Here is a 20769-nt window from a genome sequence, read left to right as displayed (position 1 = left end):
TAAAAGAGGGGATGAGGGTCTCCACCATTCCAAGCAGCCCGTGTCCTCCTCTCAAAAGACCCAGGGTTCCACAGGACTGGTGACAGGTCGCCAACTGGCACGGCAGATAGGCATGGATGGAAGGCGGGCACGGCTGGTAGGCAGACACGGCTGGTAGTTCGGATGGTGGACATGGCTGATAGACAGGCTGGTGAACAGCACATGGACCTGAGGGCCGGAGAGAGTGTTTTAGCAAACAAACTTCAGCATTGCACAGGCACCTCCATTTTGGAGGAGGTGCCTTAAACAACAGATGTCCTCCGGCCATTGGCTGGGGACATGTTAAGACGGTGCGCACAGCCCCTTTAAGAAGCAGGGAGCGCACGCCCTAAGCACAGTGTTCGGGAATCTGCGTGTGGTGCGCGTAACCTGGGCCATCACAGCATGGGAGCCAGGAGGAGGAGCAGTGGAAGCCGTTCTGGGGCTTCGGCGGTAAGGGGATCGGCGTCTCTGCCGAGCAGGAGACAGAGACGCTGACGCTACAACCCCTTAGTGACCATAAGATATCTTTTTACTGACCTGCGATATAAGAGACTAGCGTTCCATGACAGGTGACAATCCTGTAACGGTCACCTGTACACTATAGCTGACAACTTGCTGCATCAGCCTAGATCAGTGTTAGTACCGACCATGAACGTTTAACTCCTTAGATTCTGCTGTCAATAGTGACTACAGAATCTAAATAGTTAACAGAGTGTTTGGGCTCCCTCTTTAACCTCATCGACAGCCTGAGATCTTGATTGTGTGGTCCTGATGTTTGCCATGGCAGGTAACGGTCAAATAACGGCCTTAGAGTCAGCCAGCTATAGCGGCCTGTTCAGAAGTTATCAAAATATAGGTGGTAAAAATAAACTTTTTCATTCTTGTCATGCCACTTCCCATTACTTCCTGAAAAGAACCAGAAGGGTTAATGAACTACCTGAAAGCAATTTTAAATATGTTGAGGGGTGCAATTTTTAAAATGGTATCACTTTTGGGTGGTTTCCAACATATAGGACCCCCAAAGTCACTTCAAAACTGGACAGGTTCCTATAAACAAATTTTTTTTTAATTTCCTTGAAAAAAATGAAAAATTACTGCTACATTTTTAAACCTTCTAAAATGCTAACAAAGTAAAACAACGCTTTACAAATGGTGCTGATGTAAGGCAGACATGAGGGAAATGTTATTTATTAATGGTTTTGTGTGGTCTGACTATCTGGATTAAAGTGATAATCATTCAAAGTTTGAAAATTGCAATTTTTAAAACATTTTTCTGATATTTTTATAAATAAAAGCAAAACATATCAACCTAAATTTACCATTATTATAAAGTATCATGCGTCACAAAAAAAATCTCAAAATCAATAGGATATGTAGAAGCGTTCCAGAGTTATTACTACATAAAGTGACACTGGTCAGATTTAAAAAAAAACTGGTCTGGTCACTAAGGGGTTAAATCTTACACAGGTGAAATCACATTATCAATTAATATAACTATGACATTGCTGGCACTTTATACAAAAAGGTACACATTAATGGAGTGGTCTATTATGAATTACTATGTATATGTGGATGAGTCTATGTATATTTATGCACTGTCTCTAAGCACTTTTCATGATTTTATGATAAATGTAATTGTTATAATTCTACTTGCTGCACCTTTATATGGTTCACTAGATGGATTATGCACTGTTCGAACAAGTTCCTCAATAGGAACGAAACGTTTCCACTGCGATTACCACCATGACTGTGTCAATAAACCACTGGATTTCTATTGAAGACTGGAGCGCTGCCTTTATCTTCATTAGATACAGAGATAGATATATGATAGATATGGGTAGATATTGTAGATAGATATATGAAAGATAGATATGAGGATAGATATATCTATCTACCTATGTATTTAAAGAAAGCGCAGCAGCACCCTGTGAGGGCCAAGATACATAAAAACAATGGAAACATTAGATCTAAACTGTATTACTCAGTAAGCTGTACTTACAAAAAACAAAGGTTCTTAGTGCATAAATTAGCCAATTCGTGTGTGCCCATCAACCGCAGCAAGGAGCCCTCCCATCTGATGGGTCCTGCTCTACACTACATGCCACTTTTGGGCTACAAGCCTACAACTTTTGACAATACATGTCAATTCTGGGCTAAAACGCCTACAATTTAATGGGCTGGTAGAACTGGCTATACATCAACTGCTGGTTAATGGGAGGAGTGCCGAGTCAGGGAGGAGGCAGTTACAAACCTCCTATAGTGATAAATAGTAAGAAAACCTGACCAGCACCTCCTAAGTGTGAACAGGTGCCAGCTGCAATAACTGCACAATGTATATAAAGAAAGTGCAGCAACACCCTGTGAGGGCAAAGTACATAAAAAATAGATAGCTGTATGGATAGATAGATATGCATAGATACCGTGGATAGTTATATGATAGATAGATAGATATGATAGATAGTTAATATATAGAAAAATTGTCTGCGAGATATATCTTCAGCAGCACCTTTTAAAAAAAAACAACAGAAAAAAACATGATAGATATTCGCTTATGCAACCAAGGTGTTAAATAAATTGCTAAATTTTCAACATTTTCACCAAAATTCTGATATTTTCACAAATAAACAAATTGACCTAAAATTAAGGGAAACGTAAAGTACAATGTGTCATGAAAAAACTATCTCCGAATAACTGTAATTCGTTAAAGCGTTACAGAGTTATTGCCACAGAAAATTACACTGGTCAGAATTGTAAAATTTGGCCTGGTCAGGAAGGAAAAAAACAAGCTCGGAGGTGAAAGGGTTAAGATGATACAATTTTAGGTTAAAACATTTTTAACATTCTGAACATGAAAAAGGCTTCTCCCCTGTGTGAGTTCTTTGGTGATAAAGAAGAGATGATTTGTGTACAAAACATTTTCCACATTCTGAACAGGAAAAAGGCTTCTCCCCTCTGTGGGTTCTTTGGTGGCTATCAAGATGCGCTTTCCGGTTAAAACATTTCCCACATTCTGAACAGGAAAAAGGCTTCTCCCCTGTGTGGATTCTCTGGTGGCTATCAAGATGTGCTTTGTGAGTAAAACATTTCCCACATTCTGAACACGAAAAAGGCTTCTCCCCTGTGTGGATTCTTTGGTGCCTAACAAGAGCCGATCCAGTGTTAAAGAATTTTCCACATTCTGAACATGAAAAAGGTTTCTCCCCTGTATGAGTTCTTTGATGTGTAAAAAGAGTTGATTTAGCTCGAAAACATTTTCCACATTCTGAACATGAAAAAGACTTCTCCCCTGTGTGGATTCTCTGGTGTATAACAAGATTCCATTTTTGGTTAAAACATTTCCCACATTCTGAACAGGAAAAAGGCTTATTTCCTGTGTGACTTTTCTGGTGCTTAACAAAACTTGATTTCTGTGTAAAATATTTCCCACATTCTGAACATGAAAAAGGATTCTCCCCTCTGTGGGTTCTCTGGTGGCTATCAAGATGTGCTTTGTGAGTAAAACATTTCCCACATTCTGAACATGAAAAAGGCTTCTCCCCTGTGTGGATTCTCTGGTGCCTAACAAAACTTGATTTCTGTGTAAGATATTTCCCACATTCCGAACAGTAAAAAGGTTTCTCCCCTGTGTGACTGCTCTGGTGTCTAAGAAGAGATGATTTATTTCCAAAACATTTCCCACATTCTGAACATGAATATGGCTTCTCCCCTGTGTGAAGGCTCTGGTGTCTAACAAGGTGTGACTTCACTACAAAACATTTTCCACATTCTAAACATGAAAAAGGCTTCTCCCCTGTGTGACTGCTCTGGTGTCTAAGAAGAGATGATTTATTACCAAAACATTTCTCACATTCAGAACATGAATATGGCTTCTCCCCTGTGTGAAGTCTCTGGTGTCTAAGAAGAGATGATTTATTCCCAAAACATTTCCCACATTCTGAACATGAAAATAGCTTCTCCCCTGTGTGAGTTCTCTGGTGACTAACAAAATTTGATTTCTGGTTAAAACATTTCCCACACTTGGAACAAGAAAATCTATTCTCTACTGTGTGAATTTTTTGATGTTTAAGAAAAGACTTTTCAAGGGGAAAACAATTTCCATATTCTGAACATGAAAATGGCTTCTTTGCTTTAGGAGCAGTTAGTTTTTTAATGCTTATTTTGTGACTATGATTTTCCTTAGTAGTCGGTAATGAATCAGAAGACAGGACATGTTTCAAAGGATCAGATGACAAATATTTGCTGTGAAGGAATGATAGTATATCTGGAGTAATGACATTCACTTCAATTGTATCCTGTGGAATCTCAAGATCATCTGATTTAAAAATTGAAGATGTCAGCTGTCCCTCTGATCTCCTGGTACAGTCATCTGCTAAGAATAAAACCAATTATTATTATTTTGAATACAATATTTTTTTAATTAATATTTTTGAACATTTCTACTTAAACTTTCCATAAAAATGGCAAGTTATGTAAAAATATTGAATTATTCACCAAGACAATGACAGTTCACAGTCTAATGGAAAACCTCAAAGGATGAACCAGTGGTGTTCAACTGTTTGTTCATTCTGCCTCCAAATTATGGAATAAAAAGCCAAACAATGTTATGTAGGCAAAAATAATACCAATAAAAACTTCTACTCATCTCACAAAAAAAGTCCCCACTCAGGTCCATCATCTGTCAGTGGAAAAACAGACGTTTCCACATTATTAGTGGCTCAAAGGCTCTTGAAAAGCAACATGGCTTCCATAAACCAATCCAGCAATATCCACTCTCCCAAAGTCAGATCTCCCCCTCGCTTCTGAGCCTTGCAGTGTGTTCAAACCACATTTAGCATCCATGTATTTGGCAATACTATAGTGAGAAGAACCCACTTAATTTACGGTGTGGGTCTCCTGGAGCACAATCTGGGCACTATGTGTTGGGTAATAAAATGGCAAATGTGCAATTTTCCCTCTTCAACATCCACTGCGTGCTAATTTCTGGAAAGAGGCTGTGGAGTCAAAATAGTCACTACTATTCATTGAGGGCTATAATCTCCAAAATGGAGTCACTTTATGGGGATTTATACTGCTCTGGTTTTCTACCATTTTGTTATATTAGGGCTTCTGCAAATGGCGTATCCCATCTCCTCTGGGATCTGCTCCTGCGACGTCTGCTTCAGTCACCAGGAGACCCCTTATTCATTCTGCAGGTGGCGCTGGTGATGGAGCAGACGATAGAACCAGAAGCTCTGGGCGGCGCAGGCTCTGTCCAGCCACTAAGATTAGGGTTGCTGGGACCAGTAGTACCATCCAGTCTGACAGTATGGGTGTGTGTTGTCCAGCTGGAGTAATCTGTTCCCTGCTTCAGCAATTTGGAAAGCACCACACCCTACTAAAGCTGGAAGCATATTGCCGGAAGCGGCCAGATACAGCCTTGTTCTCCTCTGGTTCAGTCCTCTGTGCTCAGCCCCCGGCTTGTGTATTTGTTTCCTGCTGTGACTCCGACCCATTTACGGACTACTCTTCTGTCTTCTGATTTTGTATTTTCTCTGCCCTCCTGGTTCTGACCCATATACCTGACTATTCTTCTTGCCATGTCACACCACAGAACAGCAGGTAACACCGTGGCCCAAGCCTAGGGATCTCTGTGTAAGTCCAAATCCATGGTAAGGATTGGTTAAAGGGTGATGAGCAAGGCAATCCCTGGGATGTGGAAAACGGAGTAGATGGTGCAAGCCTGTTCGCGGTGGCCATCTTTTCAGCTCCCAGGTAACTATGAACAGTGCCCCCAATACATTGTGTCTGCAAACTATTCCAGCAAGATCTGTATTCAAATAGCTAAATGGCGCTCCTTCCCTTCTTATTCCTTCCATGTGCCCAAACAGTAGTGTACAACCGTATATAGGGGATTGTCGGATTCAAGAGAAGTTGGAAAATAATTTGTAAGGTCCATTTGTTTCCTATTATCCTTTGTGAAAAATTCCAAAATTATCACCACATAAAGTGACACACGTCAGATTTGAAAAATGGGGCCTGATTAGCAACACAAAATAGGCTGCAGGAAGGGGTTAAATCAGAGTATTTTGGGCACTAACTACTGTGGTCAAAACTGTGAGTATAGACAATAACACATCTACTGAAATGATCAAACTCAACAGTCTCCATCAGTAATAAGTGAGTAACTAGCGGTGAAACCTCTCTGGGGTAATTAGAGTATGGGGCTCGGGGGCTCTTGGGAATCTAAACTATCGTAAGGGACAATATTTTCTGTCAGATGAGTTTCAAGAAGAAATATTAGACGTTCAAAGAGAACTTTTTATAATAGTGCAGACCTGAGGTGTTTAGCTTAGAGATATATCATGGCGCAGGTGTAATGTTTTCTGTATAGTTTATCACAATCTTGTTTGAAGTTAGTTGGTTTTAAAAGAAATTGAAAAGTCAGGATAAAGGGAAACTCTGTTATTATTGTACAGAAATTCACACTTTGCCCTCACTGCACATTTAATGTTATCAATCATAGTAAGAGTGAATGTTGGTCAAAAAGACTGGACCTGGTCTTGTAGGGACCATATGAGGACATTCAGCAGCACAGAAGGGAGAGAAGGTAGATTCATCCAATAAGATATCAGGGTTCTAGGAAGCCAACACCATCATTACCCTCCGCTTTCTCTTACAGGCCCATCATAATATTTTTCTTAAAGTGATTTTCTAACTTGTCAGCACATTCTACGTATGCGGTCATTTGGCTTTGTGGTTTACAGATTTGGGCAGGTAACGGACATCGTCTCGTTATCCCAGGGGGTAGGTGGAGCCTCCAGGTTGTAAGTTCTATGGAAAAGGGTTTCAATGCCCAAAATCATTTGAACAGTTTTCGGTGGAAGAGAATGTTGTGGTCTAGAAGCAAAATGGTGATCACACGATTGTGATATAGCCGGACTACACCACTGATAAAACAGCCACAGCCGGTGACTGAGAAGAATCTGTGACTTCTCTGCATTTAGTGGATACTACTCACCTGGGTAGTCATATGTAGGAATCTCCTCTTTACACCACTCATCACCCCTCACATATGTCTCTGTAGTATTAATATGGGTCAGATCTTCACCCTGAAACAAATATTGTAAAAGTCACAAATAGATGACAAGTCACGTCTATGATCAGCTCTAATCCTGCCATCTCCACCGTTCTCATTACACAAATAGAAAACATATAATACTGGTGGATAAAACAAGACTGAACACAAGACCTTCACAGCCCTCTACATATCATAGGCGAGATCTCATGACACCTTCTCTCCATCTACCTGATGATCCTGAGGAACATTGGGATCTTCTTGTTTACAGTCCTGTGGAAGAGGATGGGGACATCTCTCTGGTGTTGTCCTCTTACTGGATAGAACTGGAGGAAACACATATAGGGACTGAATTCATTCTTTACATACAGATAATTATAGTCCATGTGTATTTAGTCCTGTCTATTACCTGGTGATGTGAGGGGCTGGGGAACCTCCATCATGACGTCTTTATACAAATCTTTGTGTTCTTCTAAATACTCCCACTCCTCCATGGAGAAATAGACAGCGACATCCTGACACCTTATAGGAACCTGAAACATACAATGATACAGTCATCCCCCAGATGCTTTCGTTGTGCTACTGTATAATATCCCAGTATTCCCAGTATTGTCCATCTGTTATTCCCATAGGTAAGAATGATGTAATGTGAAGTCATCAGAATCTCTCACCTCTCCAGTAAGCAGCTCAATCATCTTGTAGGTGAGTTCTAGGATCTTCTGGTCATTGATGTCCTCATGTATCAGGGGGTGAGATGGAAGCTCTGTGATTGGGCTCAGAGGTCTTCCCCATCCCTCAGTCACAGGGGCCTGACAGCGATTGCTAGAGGTCTTCTTCACTACTGTGTAATCCTGGTTATGGAGAGACACATTAATAAATCTCACTACAGACATTTCCAGAGTCCTCACCTCTCCAGTTCTGTCCATCTGTTATTCCCATACATAAGAATGATGTAATGTGACGTCATCAGAATCTCTCACCTCTCCAGTAAGCCGGAAGAGGATCTCTAGGGTGAGGTGTAATATTCTCTCCGCAATCTTGTCTCTGTCCAAATCCAACTTTGATGATTCCATAAGGAAAATTCTCTTTAATAGATCTTCACTGAGAGGATCTGATATTGTAGGGACCTGAATGAGAAGATGATGAGCCTATGTAACATCATAAAAATCCTGTGTAATAATACAATTACTGGAGATAATAAGGGGAAACATATGAGGAGATTTATTATTTTACAGTATTTAGTTTTCTTCTTTACATCTACTAATAAAACCTATATATTTTAGGCCACAGACAACAAGCAGTTTCTTCCTCGGAGTCTGCAGCTGAACACGTTTCTCAGAGACTCATCTTCCATGAAGCTAATTCTCGTCTCATTTACCAACACTGGAATCGGTATTAGCAATACTGCAGGAGATATTCATTACAAGTAACATGAGAAATAACTACTTCATGATGAGTATGACATTCATCTTCACTGGTCGTCTATATGAATGTTTTCCGTCTTCCCCTGACTGTAATTTTCTATCTCGTTAGATCTCATGTGTGATTCACACACAGAAGTTTGAGGCTTTCACACATGGTAAGGTTTTTATTATTATACAGAGTAGGACTATTCCGAATGGGTTCACCATGCCATGGTGGGATAGCTTTCATGCTATTTTTTATCAAAAACAGTGTCGCTAAGAACCCCATTTTATTTAAATGCACTTTTCCTTTTTATTTATTTACAGCAGGGTTTATGATCATTTTTCTTTTTATAGTTTTTTTCTGATTTATGGCCATTGTAAACATGCATTTTTGTGCTGCATGGATACCAACTTAAACCAAGCTCAAATTCTGTGTTTTTTCACGGGCACTATAGTGGCCGTGTGAGCTGCTGCTATGGATGATACACCCCTAACTATCCAACTATTATGAGGTACAAATCTCATAGGTTCTGAATTCATTAGTATCTGCACTAGGAATGAGGCCAAGTGAGTATTTATTAATGGGAATCCACTCCACTGACTACCCCACGGCTGATGAAAGGGAACCTGTCACCCGCTGGGACTTATCTGACCTCTAATATGGGCATACAGGTGATAGAAATGTGAATCTATACTTACCTGTATGCCTCAATCAGAGGTCTGTTTGCTGTGAAATAGCTTTTTATTCAGTGAAGATTCCGATGTTTGCGGGCCGGTGGACGGGAAGAAATGCCCTGTGACGTGCAGTTACCATGTCCAGGTCCCGCGCACTTCACTTTTTATGGAAGGCGCAGTTGTACTGTGTACTGTGCAGTCATAGTACTGCAGGGATCTTGTGTGCAGGTGCCAGTGAGTCACTGTGACTTCCCGATGCCTGGGCACAAGATCCCTTCAGTACTATAACTGTATAGTACACAAAACAAGTGCTTCACTACCGTAAAAAGCATGTAGGCGCGGGATCTGGACATGGCGACTGCATGTCACAGGGCACTGTGACATGCAGGAAAGGGGGGAAATATTTTAATCAACACAGTAGGCGGGGATTTCTTCCCATCCCCTGGCCCGCAAGCATCGTAATCTTCAAAGAATAAAAAGCCATTTCACAGCAAACAGACCTCTAATATGAGGCATACAGGCAGGGTCAGACTGGGGTGTCTGGGGCCCACAGGGAAAATTTACTCTAGGGGCCCACCCTACAGCTATATGTAAATACCTGTTAGCCACTATTCCTGTTATAGGGGAGCGTTGACTGTAAAGCACAGGCGGCTCCTGCACATCTACTGTGCGCATACTATAACTGGGATGTACACAAAATTACGGTTCTTTAAAGGGTTCTTTGATGAAAACAAATCATCATCGATCCACAGGTTAGATAGGTGATATCTTATTGATCGGTGGAATCCAAGCATTGGAAACCGCACCGATTGGAAGAATGGGGAATTTTTATCCTCATTTTAAAATGCAGCAGCAGGTGGGATGTCTGACCGTAGCTACATTCATCATCTTTGGGGTCTTCCAGATAAAGCCAAGTGCAGCCCCTTAGATAATGAATGGATCAGTGGTCGAGTCGCACATGCTGCTCCATACTAATGGGGATAAAAGCTCCACATTCTGAAGATCGGTGCAGGTCCCAGCAGTCAGACCCACACCAATCAATAACTTATCCTTTGGCCTTGTTCACACGTTCAGTATTTGGTCTGTATTTTACATCAGTATTAGTAACCCAAAACCAGGAGTGGAACAATCAGAGGAAAATTATAATAGAAACACGTCACCATGTCTGCATTTATCACCCACTCCTAGTTTTAGCTTACAAATACGGATGTAAAATACTGACCAAATAATGAATGTGTGAATGGGGCCTTAGGATAGGCGATTACTTGTTTTCACCATATAACACCTGTAAGTGCATATTAGCTACTGTGTAATAGTCACAAGACAGGGAGGGGTTAAACATCCAAGTATTTAATCTCTTTTGGAAATCAAGAGTCTTACCCTTATTGATGTCAGAGAGAACAAAGGGCCGCCATACACAATACAATCCACTATACCAAGACCAATAATGCCACATACAAGGGAGAAATACTGCCACACCGTGACCAGACTACATATTAACACCACATTGTGACCGAATAATACCACATACAAGGAACAAATACCGTCACACTATGACCAGACCACATAGTGATCGAATACCACATACAGGCGATTAATACAGTCACACCATGACAAGACCACATATTACCTCCACATAGTGACTGAATAATACCGTCACACCATTACCAGACCACATAGAGACTGAATAATACTGTCACATCATGACGAGATCATATATTACCACCACACAGTGACCGAATAATACAATACTGATCATTAATAAAAAACACAATGCTAATAACACTAATATTATCATTGGTGACATACACAGTAGCTCTGTATATAGTGTCAGTGTAGAGGTAATACAGGGATCATCGGTGACATTATACACAGGAGCCCTGTATATAGTGTACAGGTAATACAGTGATCACCTGTGACATTACAGCATATACAGAGTACCCAAAAACGCTGTAATACAGGTATATACAGGTGATACAATGACCATCTCCATACAGAATTATGGGCCCCATGTAATGCTGGTCCATACAGCGTATGGGCCCCCATGATGTTGCTCCATACAGCGTATGGGCCCCCATGATGTTGCCCCATACAGCGTATGGGCCCCCATGATGTTGCCCCATACAGCGTATGGGCCCCCATGATGTTGCCCCATACAGCGTATGGGCCCCCATGATGTTGCCCCATACAGCGTATGGGCCCCCATGATGTTGCCCCATACAGCGTATGGGCCCCCATGATGTTGCTCCATACAGCGTATGGGCCCCCATGATGTTGCTCCATACAGCGTATGGGCCCCCATGATGTTGCTCCATACAGCGTATGGGCCCCCATGATGTTGCTCCATACAGCGTATGGGCCCCCATGATGTTGCTCCATACAGCGTATGGGCCCCCATGATGTTGCTCCATACAGCGTATGGGCCCCCATGATGTTGCTCCATACAGCGTATGGGCCCCCATGATGTTGCTCCATACAGCGTATGGGCCCCCATGATGTTGCTCCATACAGCGTATGGGCCCCCATGATGTTGCTCCATACAGCGTATGGGCCCCCATGATGTTGCTCCATACAGCGTATGGGCCCCCATGATGTTGCTCCATACAGCGTATGGGCCCCCATGATGTTGCTCCATACAGAGTATGGGCTCACATGATGTTGCTCCATACAGCATATGGGCCCCCATGATGTTGCTCCATACAGCATATGGGCCCCCATGATGTTGCTCCATACAGCATATGAGCCCCCATGATGCTGCTCCACACAGCATATGGGCCCCCATGATGTTGCTCCATAAAGCATATGAGCCCCCATGATGTTGCTCCATATAGCATATGAGCCCCCATGATGTTGCTCCATACAGCATATGAGCCCCCATGATGTTGCTCCATACAGCATATGAGCCCCCATGATGCTGCTCCATACAGCGTATGGGCCCCCATGATATTGCTCCATACAGTATATGGGCCCCCATGTTGCTCCATACAGTATATGGACCCCCATGCTGCTTCATACAGTATATGGGCCCCCATGTTGCTCCATACAGTATAAGTGCCCCCATGCTGCTCTATACAGTATACGGGCCCCCATGTTGCTTCATACAGTATACGGGCCCCCATGTTGCTCCATACAGTATAAGTGCCCCCATGCTGCTCCATACAATATATGGCCCCCCATGTTGCTGTATACATAAAAAAAAAATCAAATCCTAACCTCTCCCGTTCCCGGCAGGTCTGGTGTAGTCAGAGTCTTGACTCTGCAGTGCTCAGAGCAGAGAGCGGTAGTGATGTCACTGGAGCTGCGGGGAACGAGGAGAGGTATGTATTTGAGGAGGAGGGGAGGGGGCTCTTACCTCGGTGGGCCGGATGGTGGCGCGGCCGACGGCCATGAGCATTGTGGCGGGTCAGGTTCGCGTGCATGCGCCCCTGCCTCCCGCGCTTTTAAAGGGCCATTGTCCCTAATTTTTTTTTACATTTTTTTTTACTATTTGTCGCTGGGGCGGCGGGGCCATGGCCCACTGGGAATTTTGCCGGTACCCCGCCAGGCCAGTACGACCCTGCATACAGGTATGTATAGCTTAACATTTCTAACACAAGTATGCCTATATTCGAGGTCAGATAAGATCCAGGGGATGACAGATTCCTTTTAATCAGCCGTGAGGTAGTCATAAACTCAGATATGTATCAAGGTATTGTAAGGTGGTTAATGGTCGCATAGGAGGTATGTGTCACAGAGATGACCTGTCTCTGTGATGTAACCCAGAGTGTTTTTCTAGGGCACATAAGCACTAAGAGGATCGTTTGGTGCACCTGGGGGCCGATTTACGGGTAGGAGAGAATGGGCAAGTCCAGCTACCCACATAACTCATCTCTAGGTGTGGTTATCAGCCTATAAAATGGAGTCTGTTGTTTGGCACATGGTCTGTGTGTTTGGAGGGAGAAGGCTTCCTGTGTATGTTTGTCTTCAGACCAAGCCAGGACACTGGACGCTACCCCAACTTGTGTGCCACACAGGCCTGGCTGAGCAGAGACCTGCTAAGGACATTTACTTTGTTTGCTTGATCTAAAGGCCATTTGCTTTTCTGTTTGGCTTCTGGGTTTATGAAGCAATAAACCAACATGAACTTTTAAAGGAACATGTCTCCTGTTTTCTTCCCATCGCATGCAAGTGAGTAAAACCCCTACAATAAGTATAAATAAAAGGGTATGGTACGCAGAGAATGTTTCAATAATTCGCCTTAACGCGTTTTCCCAACAGGTTCTGCATGGTGTGCCTAATAGCCAGGTGTCCATGGTTAAATATTCCAGTTCATCATGGAGGCCCATTCCCATTCCTAGAGGTGAATTGTCACAGGATATACAGAATGGAGTCTGTCTACAATAATGTACTGCACCTACGCTACTTCTCATGAGCTAGAGGTCCGATAATGTCCATCCCCTAGTGTGCATGTCCGGAAGTGACGTGTATTATACTGAAACGCCAGATAAACTGATTGACGCCGCGCCACTCGTACCTGCGCATGCCCATAGTTATCATTCCACACTGGAGCGCATCTAGGATCATTGTCAAGAATGCGCATGCCCAGATGTCTGCGTTCCACGCCGGAGCGCATATGGTATTGGATTGCATTCCACCAACAGAAAAATCCTCTCTCTGAGATCAGCGTCATGGGAGACTAAAAACAAGTATTGCACATCCTCCCATCATGCAATAGGCATGTAGATCTACTTTATCACTACAAAATATATGGGATGATGGCCCACAGTATATTCCTAAATGGTCAAATTTGACCCCTATTGCATAATTAGAGATATACAATGATCACCACACTTGTGTTAGTTACTTAATAGTATAAGTGGGATATAACTGATAAGAAATAATTCTGATATAGAAGCTCAGATATCTTGATGAAGTAAAACAATATGTGAACCCCATTCACAGGGAACTGAGTAGCAATGGGTAGAGTATAAAATCCAAAAATGTAATCCAGAATGGGGCTGTATTCATACAAAACAGGCATAAGAAATTTGCTCATTGAGTCCCTTAGGGCCTAGTGAATCCAGTCTGGAAATCCACTCACTTTCCTTTTTGAGGATACATCTATTGTGATCACCTCCTCTCACATTGGGTTTAACCACCTAAATGATGCAAAAGGAGATGTCTCCGGTTTCACCTCGATGTACACTGTTCATGTGTCTCACTAATGGGGTGTCCCGACCATGGCGTATTTCGCCCAATGCCCCCCCACAATCCTCTTGGTCGTGCATACATAATCTAGGGGGCAGGTGCATGTGGCCACATATACAAGTCCTGAGGTTTTACAGTTGGAATAATCCCTCTGGAAAAAGGCTTCAACCGTAGATGAACTCGAGAAAGATTTACCGTATATTCCGGCGTATAAGACGACCTGGTGTATAAGACGACCCCCCTACTTTCCTGTTAAAATATCGAGTTTAGGATATATTCACCGTATAAGACTACCCCTTTTCCAACGCATACCAAACACCGGTAAAAATTTTAAAAAAACAGATTTGAATTTAACATTGTCCTTTTTTTAATTTAAATTCTTATGACATGCAGGTATATAGCAGGAAAACTGTCACTCATAAACATATTAAAATAGGGGGGACCCAACGTCATTTTTTGGGGGGGTCCCCCATTCTAATAGCTAGTAAAGGCTAGGTATTCAGCTGGGGGCTGATATTAGTAGCCTGGGAAGCTCCGTGGGTATTACCCTCTTCCCAGACTTCAAACATCTGCCCCAGCCGTCTGCTTAACCTCCGCTAGAGACTATAATGATGGTGGATCCCACGCCAATTTTCTTTTTAAAAAATCCTTTATTTTAACACTAAATGACAATTGAGGGGTTAATAAAGATGCAGTCCCTAAATTATTAATTTTGTAATTCATTTTTCCCAAAAATGTTGACGTGGGGCTTCGCCATATTTTTGTGTCCAGCCAGGTACAGCAGGCAGGAACGGGCTGCACCCAACCACCAGCTGCCTATTTGTACCTGGCCGGACACAACAATATAGGGAAGCCCTTTTTTTTTTTAATTATTTCATGAAATAATTTAAAAAAAAAAATACGTGGGGCTTCGCCCTATTTTTGTGTCCAGCCAGGTACAACTAGGCAGCTGGGGGCTGGAATCCGCAGCGCAGGGAGGCCCAAGCTTTCTGGGCCCCCCCCGCTGCAAATTGCAGTCCGCAGCCACCCCGGAAAATGGCGCGTTCATAGAAGCGCCATCTTCTGGCGCTGTACCCAACTCATCCAGGGCCCTGGTGCGGTGGCTCACTGGGTAATAAAGGGGTTAGGGCCAGCTTGGCATTATCAGCTGGCCCTAAGCCCGAAATTCATGGGGTCACGCCAATATTAGACATGACCACCATGAATTTCTAGTAAAGTAATTAAAAAAAACACAACACCCAGAATAAAGTCCTTTAATTGAAATAAAGACACAATTTTTTAATGTTCTAAATTAAACCATACTTACCATCACGCCCATTCCAGCTGAAGCCAACGATCTCCTGCAATAAAAGTAAAATAATAAAGCAACCTCATCCTTACCTCTCCATGGTTCCCAGGACCGGTCCAGCTCTGCTACATTCACATGACAGGCTGCACCGCAGCAGAACGCTGCCATCCAGCTTGCCATGCGGCAGACACTGAGAAGCGCAGGCATGCTTGTGCTCCTCAGTGTCTGACTGTGACGGCATCCAGATGAGCCGAGATCATGCCCAATGAACTCGGCTCACCTCATGCACGTCACTGACAGCGTGGGAAAATTCTCCTGCTCCCCGCATGCGCAGTAGAAGTTTCCCACGCTGTCAGTGACGGACGTCCAGGAGGTGAGCTGAGTTCATTGTCGGCTCATCTGGATGCCGTCACAGCCAGACACTGAGGAGCGCAAGCATGCCTGCGCTTCTCAGTGTCTGCGGGATGACAGGCTGGATGGCAGCGTTCTGCTGCGGTCCAGCCTGTCATCTCGATGTAGCAGAGCTGGACCCGTCCTGGGAACCATGGAAAGGTAAGGATGAGGTTGCTTTATTATTTTATTTTTATTACAGGAGATCGTTGGCTTCAGCTGGAATGGGCGTGATGGTAAGTATGGTTTAATTTAGAACAATAAAGATTTGTGTCTTTATTTCAATTAAAGGACTTTATTCTGGGTGTTGTGTTTTTTTTAACTTTGACTATGGGGTTAGTAATGGGGGTGTCTTATAGACGCCTCTCCATTACTAACCTGGGCTTGATGTCAGCTGGCATTATAAGCTGACATCAACCCCAGCCCTATTACCCCACTGCCACCGCTACAGGGCAGTGGGAAGAGCGAGGCTAAGTGCCAGAATTGGCGCATCCTATGGATGCGCCATTTCAGGGGCGGCTGACGGCTGGTGTTTCTAGCCTGGGAGGGGGCCAATATTCATGGCTCCCTTCCTGGGCTATTAATATCAGCCTCCAGCTGTCTGCCTAGCCTTTGCTAGCTATTAAAATAGGGGGGACCCCACGTCATTTTTTTGGGATCCCCCATTCTAATAGCTAGTAAAGGCTAGGTATTCAGCTGGGGGCTGATATTAGTAGCCTGGGAAGCTCCGTGGGTATTAACCCCTTCCCAGGCTTCAAACATCTGCCCCAGCCGTCTGCTTAACCTCCGCTAGAGACTAAAATTAAGGGGAACCCCACGCCAATTTTTTTTTTAATAAATCCGTTATTTTAACACTAGATGACAAGTACAGTAACCAGCACTGTCCCTGTACTTCATATATATGTGACTGACATGTTTCTATCTATCTAATCTATGTGTGAAGCTCTATTCTGTCTGTTATAAATTGTCGGGTACCGCTGCTGAATTGCCGGCCGGCTTTTTTAAAGAGACGGTGCATGAAAACACTATTATTTGTTTTAATAAATCCTTTACACTAAATGACAAGTACAATAACCAACACTGTCACTGTACTTCATATATATGTGACTGACATGTTTCTATCTATCTAATCTATGTGTGAAGCTCTATTCTTTCTATTCTAAATTGTCGGGTGCCGGCTTATGCCGCTGCTGAATTGCCGGCTTTTCATATATTGTCACAGAAGCGATGCGAACTTCCCTGCTCCGGACACAGCGCAGCGCTTCTGTGACAAGTGAAAGCTGTCGGCACAGAAGCCCTGCGCTGTGTCCGGAGCTGGGAATACGCAGCGATGTGTCAGTTTCAGCACAGAAGCGCTGACTGTCTGGACCTACCGCCACCGTATTTTAACTCCCTCCACCTTATATTAACTCCGACATGGCAGGGATACGGCCACGGCAGCTTATTAACACCCCAGAGTATCCCCGCATGTCAATTTCTGAAAGTTCAAAAGCATTACCGGCGTATAAGACGACCCCAGACTAGACAGAAGATTTTTCAGTCTTCAAAAGTCGTCTTATACGCCGGAATATACGGTACATGGTCTCATCCAATTACGTCTACAACATTCTCCACAACTAAAGAAACCACAGATTCTTCTATCTAGCCAAGTCCACTTGGGTGCAGGTTTTTATAGAAACTATGCACTAAACGGTCCCTAATTGACCAACCCTTTCTGAAAGTTATTGTGGGAGTAAATCACACAGCACCCTCAGGTCCAGGTCGGCCACAAGTACATCCTAGTGTTTTCTGAGGATATTAAAGATAAGGTCACTCTGATTGTGACAAGTTCCTATTACTTGTGTTACCCCATATTTTTCTTGGTGTCTTGGTTAGGTATGGAGGAGTGTCTGTCTATCCTGTTTTTCTGCAAACAATTGTGCGGAATCCAAAATGTACTGTGGGTACCTTTTTCCTTGAATCTGGTGTTCATGTCTATTGCCTGTATATTAATATCTGTGACATTAGAGCAGTTTCTACTCAACTGTAAACATTGGCCCTTGGATATTGCTTGGTTTTTTTTTTTTTTAGTAATTTAATAGTTTATTAGTGCTCATAGGTTAATGGTAGATGAGTGTTCCTAGGGTCCCATCCCGTTCTTTCTTGATTGGTACATCCAGGAAAGGCAACTGGTAATAATTAAACTCTGATATAAATCTAAGGACGACTCTATGGATATTGAGTTCCCTGACAAATTCAAGAAACTGCTCACTCGTCTCTGACCAGATGATAAAAATATTGTCAAACTATCTATATCATACCCCAATATATGGATGCCACCACTTATCATCCCTGAATAGTGTGGTTTCCTCCTATGAGCCCAGGAATAGTTTAGCATACGAGGGGGCACAGGGGCTCCCCATCGCAGTACCCCTGAACTGGTGGAAGTACTTCCTGTCAAAAAGATATATGTTGTGAGTAAAAGTGAGTTTTAGAAGATCCTCCATGAAGTCATTATGTCTGCTACACTCTATTGACCTCGATTTCAAGATATATCTTACTCCTCTGATACCATCCTCATGCGGTATATTACTGTACAAAGCCTCGATATCTAGTAAGGCCTGCTCCCCTACATGCAAGTATACATGCTCGAGGGTCTACATGTAGGGGAGCAGGCAAAGGGAAGACCATTGCCGGACGGAGTATTCCAACTACAGGACCTCAGGTGATACTGCGGGAATATTATACTGTGTGTGGGGGCATCATACTGTGTGTGTGGGGGATGGTGGTAGTGTAGGAATATAATATACACCTGTTTATATGGAATGTGTTCATTCCCTTGTAATCTTCATATATTTCATGTTCATCCCATGTGCAAGATACACAAGAAATCCATAATATCTCTCCATATGTTTAGACCTGTAAGTTTTTATGTTCATTATTTTTATTTATTCCTGATTTTCATTCTTTTTAGTACGTCCCGGAACATTAAACTGTGTGGGGGGCATCATACATCCTGCATAAGGGGCATAATGGGGGTATTACACTGTGTGGGGGCATCATACATCCTGCATAAGGGGTATAATGGGGGCATTACACTGTGGGGGGGGGGGAATCATGCATCCTGCATAAGGGGTATAATGGGGGCATTACACTGTGGGGGGGGGGGATCATACATCCTGCATAAGGGGCATAATGGGGGCATTACACTGTGGGGTCATCATACATCCTGCATAAGGGGTATAATGGGGGCAAAACACTGTGTGGGGGGCATCATACATACTGCATAAGGGGCATAATGGGGGCATTACACTGTGGGGTCATCATACATCCTGCATAAGGGGCATAATGGGGGCATTACACTGTGTGGGGGGCATCATACATCCTGCATAAGGGGCATAATGGGGGCATTACACTGTGGGGCCAGTAAAGGGGTCCTGTACTATGAGAACAATACGTTTCCCCCCTTCCTGTCTCCATAGTTGGGTCGTATGTATCTATTACAGGAAACAGAACAAAAACCGTATGATTCTTATAAAGGGGCAGCACAAGACCCCCAAAGTGTCTCCGTGCTGAAGGGGTTAATGCCCCCTGCGCCCAGTAATGGGGGTCTCCACATACCTCCACCTGCAGAGCCGCCACCACATATATGGCTGCTCTGTGCGCACAGGAGCTGTGATGAGGTCACAGGAGGGGAGGAGTCAGGGGTCACATGATCAGGGGCCTCAGTGGATGCAGGACTCTGCTGTGCTGGTTGTCATGGTGCTGGATGAGCTGAAGTTTATGTGTGGGGTCAGGAGGGGTTTACAGTGTGGATGTAGCAGAGCCGCGTGTGTACGAGGTGTACGGAGCAGAGCCGTGTGTGTACGAGGTGTACGGAGCAGAGCCGCGTGTGTACGAGGTGTACGGAGCGGAGCCGCGTGTGTACGAGGTGTACGGAGCGGAGCCGTGTGTGTACGAGGTGTACGGAGCGGAGCCGTGTGTGTACGAGGTGTACGGAGCAGAGCCGCGCGTGTACGAGGTGTACGGAGCAGAGCCGCGCGTGTACGAGGTGTACGGAGCGGAGCCGCGCGTGTACGAGGTGTACGGAGCGGAGCCGCGTGTGTACGAGGTGTACGGAGCAGAGCCGCGTGTGTACGAGGTGTACGGAGCAGAGCCGTGTGTACGAGGCGTACGGAGCGGAGCCGGGTGTGTGCGAGGCGTACGGAGCGGAGGCGGGTGTGTGCGAGGCGTACGGAGCGGAGCCGGGTGTGTGCGAGGCGTGCGGAGCGGAGCAGGGCGTGTACGAGGTGTACGGAGCAGAGCCGTGTGTGTACGAGGTGTACGGAGCAGAGCCGTGTGTACGAGGCGTACGGAGCGGAGCCGGGTGTGTGCGAGGCGTACGGAGCGGAGCCGGGTGTGTGCGAGGCGTGCGGAGCGGAGCAGGGCGTGTACGAGGTGTACGGAGCGGAGCCGGGCATGTACGAGGCGTACGGAGCGGATGCTGCCCCTCTCCAGGAGCGATCACAGCAGCTCGGCATGAGACATTCTTGTACTACACTGACTGTCCTGACAGAACACAGCTCGTCAGGACATAGCCCCGACCTCCAGCGACAGCCGGACAGTCCCATTGGATCGGGGACGGTTGGGGGGTTTCTGTATATAAGTTGTGTGTGATAATTGTAGAATTATTAATGTCTTAGCATAAAAGGATGTACCGGAGTGTTTGTGCCGGGGTCCACATGCATGGAGGGGGTTGAGGCGGTGCTGGCTGTATTATGCAGACGGCA

General features: G+C 44.3%; 1 protein-coding gene across 2 annotated transcripts; it reads right to left on the bottom strand.

Annotated features, from left to right (window-relative positions):
- Nucleotides 1-215: 215 nt before the first annotated feature.
- On the bottom strand, nt 216-19689 carry LOC141182767 (uncharacterized). Of its 2 annotated transcripts, none has more exons than XM_073660870.1 (7): nt 19622-19689; nt 8056-8202; nt 7747-7926; nt 7485-7608; nt 7307-7401; nt 7019-7109; nt 216-4390 (listed from the first exon to the last, which is right to left on the bottom strand). In XM_073660870.1, exons 2-7 carry the CDS (start codon nt 8146-8148, stop codon nt 2856-2858), a joined length of 2118 nt encoding a protein of 705 aa, XP_073516971.1. In that variant the 5' UTR covers nt 8149-8202; nt 19622-19689; the 3' UTR covers nt 216-2855. The 2 variants fall into 2 exon arrangements, with proteins under 2 accessions (XP_073516971.1, XP_073516972.1); XM_073660871.1 differs by having other exon boundaries at nt 216-4387.
- Nucleotides 19690-20769: the final 1080 nt, after the last annotated feature.

Source organism: Phyllobates terribilis, unplaced genomic scaffold (genome assembly GCF_046119375.1).
Source record: "Phyllobates terribilis strain yellow unplaced genomic scaffold, ASM4611937v1 Scaffold_36__1_contigs__length_13169755, whole genome shotgun sequence".
Classification (NCBI taxonomy): Eukaryota; Metazoa; Chordata; class Amphibia; order Anura; family Dendrobatidae; genus Phyllobates; species Phyllobates terribilis.
Note: the sequence above shows the minus strand (reverse complement) of the source record. Positions and strands in the feature narration are given on the sequence as shown.

Coding starts and splice junctions, on each gene's coding strand:
- LOC141182767 (XM_073660870.1), bottom strand. CDS start 8,148: ATGGAATCATCAAAGTTGGATTTGGACAGAGACAAGATTGCGGAGAGA. Junction 7,927..8,055: donor TCTTCCGGCTTACTGGAGAG/GTGAGAGATTCT, acceptor CTCCATAACCAG/GATTACACAGTAGTGAAGAA. Junction 7,402..7,484: donor CCAGCCCCTCACATCACCAG/GTAATAGACAGG, acceptor TGTTTCCTCCAG/TTCTATCCAGTAAGAGGACA.